Genomic DNA, 9240 nt, shown 5'->3' on the forward strand with positions numbered 1-9240 from the left:
TGGTTCTCAGGCCGGCACTCAGTCCCTTGAGCCACACGAGCCAGGGCTATACTTAAAATATTTATATTTAAAAAAGAGCATACATATTTTATACAACTTCTCTCAATTATTGCCTTCTAATGGAAATAGTGGGACCTAAAGTAATAGGGAAGAAAGCATGGCCTGGGGACCAGTGCTTGATTCTGCACCCTTGTTTAAAAAAAACCAAAAAACCCCACTGAGACTAATTTTCCTCATTTCTAAAATCGGAAGAATAACTCTGCCTCAGAATTTTATAAAAGGAGTGAATGAAATACCATACGTGTCAAGTACAGAACTAGACGCAGTTAGTAGCAGTATATTCTTTTTATGAACACTCACTGCAGGAAGTGTTCTTTGGGCCCAGCGGTTGGGGCGCTGCGGGCCTTCCCGTTTATTTAGAAGCCAGTGGCCCACGGGTGCAGCCCGCATGCGCCTGCGCCCCGGGTGGCCGCTCCTGGGGGCGTCCTGCCCGACCTGCGGGAGCGTGGCCTCTCAGGACGAGAGCAGCTGTGAAAATGGTCACGGGGAGTGAAGGCGGCTGTGAAGGTCGTCGTTCACCATTTCCGTTCTGTTCTGTTTCTCTGGCAGCTCTTGAAGGCCCATTGGCTGGAAAATTTTGCCAAAGACTCGGTGAACCCCGGAGTCACGGTGTTGCTGGGGTGTGGCGCCTTGTCTAGCACCTGTGGGCAGCTGGCCAGCTACCCGCTGGCGTTGGTGAGGACACGCATGCAGGCTCAAGGTGGGTTTTCGCCGAGAGAACGACGCACTCCCGTGCTTTTTAAAGCAATAGAGCTCCACCTTCTGTCCGTGATCGCCCCCCTAAAGAAGCCTTTTACAAACCCTGGGCCTGAGCAGCGCCTCCTCCTGAAGTCTTGGTGCCGCAGATGCGCTGCGCGCGCTGTACGTGTGCGGCGCGTAAGCTCAAACGCAGCGAGGGCTTTCGCCCGGCGGAGAACGCGTGTTCTAGAAGTGCACGAGGAGTGTCTAGATGGATTTGGGCTCAGGTCCTTTTGGGTTTCCGTTTTCTCATCTGTAAATGGGAACGCAGACTGTGCAGGTTCTAAGACTGTGCAGCACCATATGTAAAACACCCGGCATTTGTCAGATGCTTGGTAAGTGTCGGCCGGGGTTGCTCATCGCTGTGGGGCCCTGCAACTTTTTATCTGGGATCCTCCCCGACCGTGGCACTTTCTCTGCCCTTGACTTTGATCCCGCTGTGCCCTCTTGGCTTTCCTGCCATCTCATCGACAATTCTCTTACAAAGACTTTAAAAAAAAATTATTTAAAGACTTTATTTTTAGACGGAGGGGAAGGGAGGGAGAAAGAGGAAACCTCAATGTGTGGTTGCCTCTCGCGCGCCCCCTACTGGAGACCTGGCCCGCCACCCTGTCACGTGCCCTGCCTGAGAATCGAACCAGCAATTCTTTGGGTTGCAGGCCGGCACTCAACCCACTGAACTATACCAGCCAGGGCAACAATTCTCTTTTCTTATGATTCACTGCCTTTTTTTGCTATGTTAAAGTATACTTTCTGTGCCTTTCTTTCCTTCTTTGCTCCTTTCCTGGCCAAGCTCGCCCTCTGCCTTCCTTTAAGTCATACACCCTGCACACCTACAGCTCTATCCCCAACCTCTCTTCCGAGAATGACCACCCCTCCCGCGGCCAAGCCATCCATCGTCCATCCTTGGTTACCAGTACTTCCTGAGCCCCCGTCCAGTGCCGGGCAGCCTACAGGTGGGAGGGCTAGACCGGTGCATACGTCGGGTGTGGTCTGTGCCCTGCCCAGTGGGGAAGGCCCACGTTCAGCAAACAAACAACCCGTTAACCCGCCTCCTCTTGGCCGGGGCCACAGAATCGAGGCCTCTCAGCTCCCTGGGTCCGAGCCTGCAAAGATGGGTGGCAGCCAGCTGGGCGGAGGTGAGTGGGGCGGAAGGGGCCTCCCAGCTCCAGGAAAGCTGTGCGAGGCCCGGGGCAGGGGGAAACGCGCACGCTGGAGGGGCGCGAAGATCCGCTCTCATCGAACCGCCATAACCGTCTTTTGGGGGTGATACTGATATTATCTCCATTTTGCAGAGGGGTAGCTGGGGTCAAAAGAGATTAAGTACCTTCTGCAAGTTTGTGTATTTGGTAGAGGGTAGAGCCAGACTTCAAACCCAGGCCATCAGCTAACACGTCTTCCCCACCGGTTTGCCGGCTCGGATCAGGTCCCTTGAATAGCTGATAGATACGTTGCTTCCAAAGTCAAGGTCTGAGCCTTTAACTCCTGCCTAGACGTCTTTGTGACTTTTCGGTGTCTTTGGAACAAATTCCAAAGCTCGTGGGAGTTTGAAAGCCCATAATCTTGCGGCTCCCGTGAATTTTCCCGTTTCCTCTCGGTTCCCGCACGGTTACCGCGCCCACGGCTGCAGTGCCCACCGCCAGCTGCCGGAGGCGAACCCGCAGGGCGCGTGCGTCCGGCCCTGCCTTCCTGGCGCCAGTGCCTTGGCTCTGCCGCCTCCTTTGCCCACCTATGGAGATCACTTTCAAGGCTCAGGGACCCGACATTTTTCTAAGCTCCCTGACATGGAACGGCTCCCTCTTCAGCGCGTGGTTAAAGCGGAGGCGGGGAGGCGGCGGTAGCGCGGGGTGGTGGAAAGTGCTGAGCCCCGGGGTCGGAATCGCGGCTCTCTGCTCTGCCACCTGCCACCTCAGTGTACGAGGACAAGTGTCTCCATCTTTCCAAGCCTCAGGCTCTCATTTAGAAAATGCGTTTACTGATGCTTACCTTGGAGGATGGGCGTATAAATAACCCCGTATCTGACACATGGTAATCACTCAATAAATAACTGGTATTACTATCATTAATGAGAATTATGTAAAGGGGTACTTTCTTGGACCTCCTTGGAATAAATTTTATCTTTCTAGATCATTCTGAGTCATACTTATGTGTAGTAATAAGAACAGAACATGCTTGAATATTAAATTAGCCTGGTTTCTCTCTTTCATTCTTTTTTTAAAATTTCTAGCCATGGTAGAAGGAACCCAACAGCTGAACATGGTTGGCCTCTTCCGACGAATTGTTTCCAAAGAGGGAATACCAGGACTCTACAGAGGCATCACCCCAAACTTCATGAAGGTGCTCCCCGCTGTAGGCATCAGTTATGTGGTTTATGAAAATATGAAACAGACTTTAGGAGTAACCCAGAAATGACACTTTGAATGTTTTGCTTTTGCGCAATTATTGAGATTTCCTATAATCTCCAGAGGGACTGTTTTCTCCTAGAACTGCAAGTCAATGGCAAAAGAATCCATATTTTTTTCACAAAAGGGAAGAGCTTATCAAGGATCACTTTAAACATTTGGGCTCAATTTTATACATACAGAAATGTTTTTAAAAAATCATAGTTTTGAAGCTCATACAATTCTGAAAAGGCCAGAAAATTGTATTTTATCTCTTCTTCTTAGTCCTTTCTACAAATCTCTGCCCTGAATCCTAAATCTGAAACATGTACCTGCTTGAACTAAATTTGTTTTGTGTGGTAGAATTATAAATCATTCATCTTTATTTTTGATGGTTCATGTTTGTGCCAGTTTCTTTATACTTAAGTCTTTTTCTTAAAAACAAGATGATCAGAAAACCTTGAAACTTAAATTGTTTTATATATTTTGAATGTTTTTATAGACTTCTTAAAATTTCCTTTTAGAGCCATTGATAGAAAATCGTTGCATGAAAACATACCTTCCATCGGCCAGATAAGCAGTGAGGTTATGTTTGTCTTTCTTTAAGCTGAATAAGAATGAACCTAAGTGGCTGAATTTCAAGGGATACAAATACCCTACATCCTTTTGTCTATATAAAGGGATATAAATACCCTTTATATCACTTTTGTCTAAGGAGGATTGATGAAATAATACTTACTTCAGCGGGCCTTGTCCCCTTTTCCTTGCATTGTTATTTGGGACCTGGGAGGACACACTGACTGTTAGTATGTTACTGTTACGTTACCAAAACACTGGCAACTGACTTGAAAGATTTTGCTTATTCTGTCATTGCTTCAAAAAGTACCAAGAAACAAAATCTTTTTACTTAGTATCAGCTTTTGAAGAGCATCTTTCTTTTCTCAGTCCTTTGTTTCCTACTTGAGTCAGATTTTGTTTTAATCAGGAAGGCTTCTGGGGGCTGTCCTTGGTGATCTGCAGTTTCCTGAGTACGTGAAGGGGTTGGTCATGGGGGGATGGCTTTCTCTTCTCTCCTCACTGTCCAGTTTCTTCAAACCTGCCTTTCTCAGCTTGGGCAGGACGGACCCAATCGTACCTAGTAGGTACTTACACCTGAATGAAAGGCCCGATTTTAAAACATATACATTCATAGTCTCTCTTGCCCCAAGTTTTAGAACATGTTTTCATGATATAGAAAACTTACTTTTAATGTTGTGGCATATTTTTATTTTACTAAAGCCATTTTTGTAGTTAACTGTCTTTTCTGATTTATGTGATTAGGATGTATTAGTTGAAGTTATTCTTACCACTTTTTAAATTTACCTCCTAAACTGAAGTTTGATGTCTAATAATTTCTGTTATAAATGATCAACCTTTTAATGACCATCCAGTGACATGGTAGGCATACTGTATTTGAATCTACCTCTTATATTTTATGAACCAAAGAGAAATGTTGGACTCATCTTTGTGAAACATATCCCAAAATATAGTTTTCATTATATGAGTTATGCCTGACAAATGTCTCAGTATTTTTGTAATACATGATAAACATGGGACTCTGTCTTTAGGGTGGTTTGTACTTGGAGTAATACATAAATGACAATATTAAGGTACATGATTAGCTTTTTCTTTCTTTACTCATAAAAATTATGGAATGAACAATTGAAATCTCAAGCTACTGAAAAGTCATCATTGTTCACTATGAATTTAAATTGTTTGCTATTTAACATTTGTAAGGAGTGAATGTGATTTATCTATGCATCTTGTATTTTTTGAAACAATCATCTTGTATCTTTTGAAAAGAACCCCGAATTGAAGATACACTGTTTCTGGCGTTAGTGCACAGTTACTTTACATTTATATTAAAAAAAGTGTATATTTGTTTTTAAAATGGCTTGTCTCCTCATTTAAAAAAGTAGTGTAACTAAAGCAAAAAAAAAAAAAACAAAAAAAACGGCTGTGTAATACAGCTTATAGTGCTGGCGGTGGTTTGAATAGTGCTCTTCATAGCTGTCTTCATACCATCTTGACAAATATCTAGGCCTTTCCTGAACAGCTACAACAGTTGTTGTCTCTGTTGTACCTTGGGACATAAATGATGTTTTTCATGATGAACCCAGTCCACCTTTCCTGGTTAGGGCCACACCCCTAGGGGTGTGCAGTGCCACCTCTTGGTGGCATGTCAGTTTGTCTTGAAGTCATGGGAAACAAAAAGCTAAGTGTACTGGTAATTGTTTTAAATGCATAATTCAGATTATAAGTGCAACATTTGACTTTAAAAAATGAAATAAAACATGTGCCTGAAAAGAAATTTCTGTCTTCCAACTCCACTGCCACCTGGCCTCCAGGAACACCGTCAGCCCTCCTCTGCTGTCAGGACCCCCTTGTTAGAAAAATGCTGCCAGATTTACTTCTTGCCTCGTAGTCTTTTTCAAAAAAGACTTATCAGTCGGTTGCCTCTTGTAGGCCCCCAACTGGGGACCCAGCCTGAAACCCAGTCATGTGCCCTGACTGGGAACTGAACCGGTGACTCTTCAGCAGGCAGGCACTCAAGCCCCTGAGCCACACCAGCCAGGGCTTGCTTCTTACTCTTGTATCCACATCAAGGGAATAAGCTTCATGCGGGTACAGATCTTATTTTGTTTTTGGATCTTTCCATCAGGTCACATACATAAAATTGCGGCAGGGTTTCCCTAGCCCCAAACGGGAATCTTGCCAGCCCTTCTGTTCCCATGAAATTTCTTTTTTTGGAGAAGGGCATCAAAGGAGTAACGGTATTTGCCAAGGGGAGCAACCAACCGCGTGGGAGGGCGGGTGTGGACTGATCTTTCAGACCACTTTGGAGGAGAGCGCCCCCTGCAGGTTCCATCTGCCCTCTCCCGGCCGCGCTGGACGGAGCCGAGCTGGCCTAGGAGCTGCCCGCGTGAGGGAAGCGGCCCCAAACCGGGGATCCTGGGCTCATTTCCACACTGGGGGCAGCTGACTTGATGACATTCCCTTTCCTGGCTGCCTGGCTGCCTCCTCTTAGTTCCTGATCCGGCGCTTGAACTCTTGTCTCCGTGCGCTGCCTCTGACAGAGCCTACACTAAGGCGCTCCACCACCAACAGGCCTGGAGAGAGCAGCAAAGGCATTTTATTTAGAGATGCTGGAGGAAAAGACCACAAGGAGCAGGTAGCAGACACACAAGTAGTTACCTCCAGGGCACAGGGCTACAGGTGGGACGCGTGCCTTTAAATAGATACCTGGTCTCTTTACTATAAATTAAAAGCAGGCATTTACAACGTAAAGCAAATTGGAATAATGTGACGAAATCAAAAGAAGAGAGCACAGATATGTCTGCATGTCCTTGCCTGGGCTCTAACTCCCAGTCCCTTAAATTTACTTGAACACATCCATCATTTTTGAATGACAGCCATCAGCTGAGATTTTTGCATGGATCTGAACAGATGAAAAATATTCTCTGGACAGAAAATTTAAAAGTGCACCATTACTCATTGTACCGCGGGATTAGTACGCTTCCACATCCTCCCTATCCCCCCGCCCCCCACTATTGTATAGGAAACAGCATGGTATATCCCTGGAGAAATGAGATGGGATTTGTTAAATAAAACACTTCGGACTTCGCGTGGAGAGGGAATTTATACGGGGTGCTGCTGGGTAGCTTCCGCTGATAGGAAGGAACATTCTGTGTCTTGGGTTTGCGTGTTGCAGGCCGGGCCTTCTCTGGCTGGCACACCAGGCCCGGAACGAAGGCCCTGGCCAGGGCTGCGCGTGCAGAAGCAGCTCTCGCCGCCCGCGAGGCCGGGCACCAAGTCACCAAGTCACCCTTATAGTCGTTTCCCTTACGGGCTATTTCACGTCCCAGCGTTTCAGTGACCCAGGGGCAGCGGAGTACGGCGATAACCGATGGAAAATTCCAGAAATACACCATGCATTTCAAATCCGTTGGTTCCGAGGAGTGTGATGAAATCTCGCGCTTTCTCGCGGGACGTGAGCCATCCCGTCATTGGTCTGCGTCTCCACGCTGCGAAGGAGCCCTCGTTGGTTACCGAGCTGCCCTGATTGTAAGTTGGGCTGCTGTCCGCACGGCTTGTGTTCAAGTCACCCTGACTTTACTTACTAGTGGCTCCAGCGTGCAAGCGTGGTGACGCTGGGTGAAGCCGTAAAGTGCTTCTTTTAAGGGAGAAGGTGAAAGTTCCTGGCTTCATAAGGCAGTTTGATCATCTCACGCCGTCCTCATCATCATCAACAGAAGGGTAAGTACAATGCAATAAGATACTGTGAGAGGCCATATTCACATGAGGGAGAGGCTCGTGTTACCTTGTTACAATTGTTCTGGTGTTAATCTCTTACTGTGTTTATTTTTCTGTTTTTACTGTGTTTAATTTATAAATTGAACTTTATCATGGGTTTGTAGGTAGGGGGAAAACAGTGTATATATAGGGTTCGGTTCTCTCCGTGGTTTCCTGCATCCACGGGGCGGGGGGGAGTTGTGGACCGTGTCCCAGGTGCTTGAGGACTACGCGGCCGTGGTCTCCATCCGCCACCAGGTGGCGGGCTTCTCCCAGCTGTGCGGGCCGCAGGCCGCTAGGGTCGCGAGGCCGAGCCTCCGGACTCCGCTCGCTCCCTTCCCCTCCACCTGGAAAATCACTGGCTGCCTCCAGCCAGATTGAGATTTCCTGCGCGAACCACCGTTACCTCGGTTAGAGAAGGGAAGGCGGGGTCGGCCTTTAGCCATTCCAGCAGAGAAGGTGACACAGAAGGCCCTTTCTATGTAGAACTGAAGAGGAAGGCTTGTTTTTATTTTGGGGGACAACTTTTCAAAAATAGAAACATACCAGATTTTACAAGCCAAATTACAGATGCTTAAAAAACAAATATTACTGGTCATATACAGAGTTACAGTTACGTGTTCGGATATGAGTGCTGACCAGGGAAGATATTTTGAGATATTTGTTTTTACAGTATAATGAATATTTTTCATTTGGTCAAAATATTTTGAGGCGCGTACTCATAATTGAAGCTTGAAGTGCAAGGGTGATGAAAGAAGTTTAAAAATAAAATAAAACAAACAACTAATAGTGCACCACAAAGTTCAATTTATACCATTCTCTGTTAGGAATTTTTTTTTACAAGATGTTGTTCTCATCAATTTGTGTGGTGTTCCAGTTGGCATGTTTGGTTTTTAAAAAATACAATTCAGGTTTCAGATTAAGACAAGCTTGCCCTGGTTTACCCCCAGAAGCACAAATGTCAGAGGAAAAATTTAATAGGAAAATCAGGCAGCTCAACCTGTATTTTTGGATTAAGCCGCAGTACCATTTAATTTCAGTGAACAGGTCTTTTCTTTTAAATGCTAAATTTTTATTTCATTGTTATCCTACCCCATCTTTGATCAATGTCCAACTTGACATCTATTGGGAATTTCTTGAGAAATAAGGCTGTAAATACTTAGACTGTACACATCCTAACAAACTCAAATGTTTTGATCAGAGAAAAATGGACATAGGACGGGGAAGAGAAACGCTGGGTTCTGATGTGACAGAGGCCCTCGCCAGGGCCCGCCGGCCGCGCTGCCTGCTTCGCCTCTTCTTCCTTCCTCCTCCCTCTCGCCCGTGGCTTCAGGGCTGTGTGTGAACACTCATTCTTTACTTCCCAGTTGGCGCTCTCCCATTATTTGTTCACTTTTTAAAAACCTGCAAATTGATCACCTGTGTACCACAGCCTGGGCGCCTTTGGAGGAAAAAAAGGCAAAAATTAAAAAAGAAAATCAAGGCAGTAAAACAGGCCTTTAAAAATTGTTAAACTCCCACAAACCTGCCTAAAACAGAGATGAGCTTTCCAACTCATTTCCCTCAAAATGCACAGAAGAATGTCTGTGCTTGAAAAGAAAACACAGAGAGGACCCAGAGCTGAAATATGATGATATTTGATTTGGGCCAGTTTTTAGCCAGTTTCAGGATTTTCTCACCAAATAATTAATATTTAAAACTAATAAGAGCTATTCTTATAACGAGGAAG

General features: G+C 45.9%; 1 protein-coding gene across 1 annotated transcript in view; it reads left to right on the forward strand.

The window, feature by feature from the left end:
* SLC25A24 (solute carrier family 25 member 24) overlaps window positions 1-5053 on the forward strand; it is a 28533-nt gene extending 23480 nt beyond the window's left edge. Inside the window, exons 9-10 of the mRNA XM_054564703.1 lie at window positions 610-760; window positions 3026-5053. Coding sequence (XP_054420678.1) covers window positions 610-760; window positions 3026-3210 — 336 coding nt within the window. The 3' untranslated portion in view covers window positions 3211-5053. The remainder of the gene's footprint in view (window positions 1-609; window positions 761-3025) is intronic.
* The last annotated feature ends 4187 nt before the right edge of the window (window positions 5054-9240 follow it).

This window comes from Pteronotus mesoamericanus, unplaced genomic scaffold (genome assembly GCF_021234165.1).
Source record: "Pteronotus mesoamericanus isolate MK-2021 breed Mesoamerican mustached bat unplaced genomic scaffold, CSHL_Meso_final scaffold_99, whole genome shotgun sequence".
Lineage (NCBI taxonomy): Eukaryota > Metazoa > Chordata > Mammalia > Chiroptera > Mormoopidae > Pteronotus > Pteronotus mesoamericanus.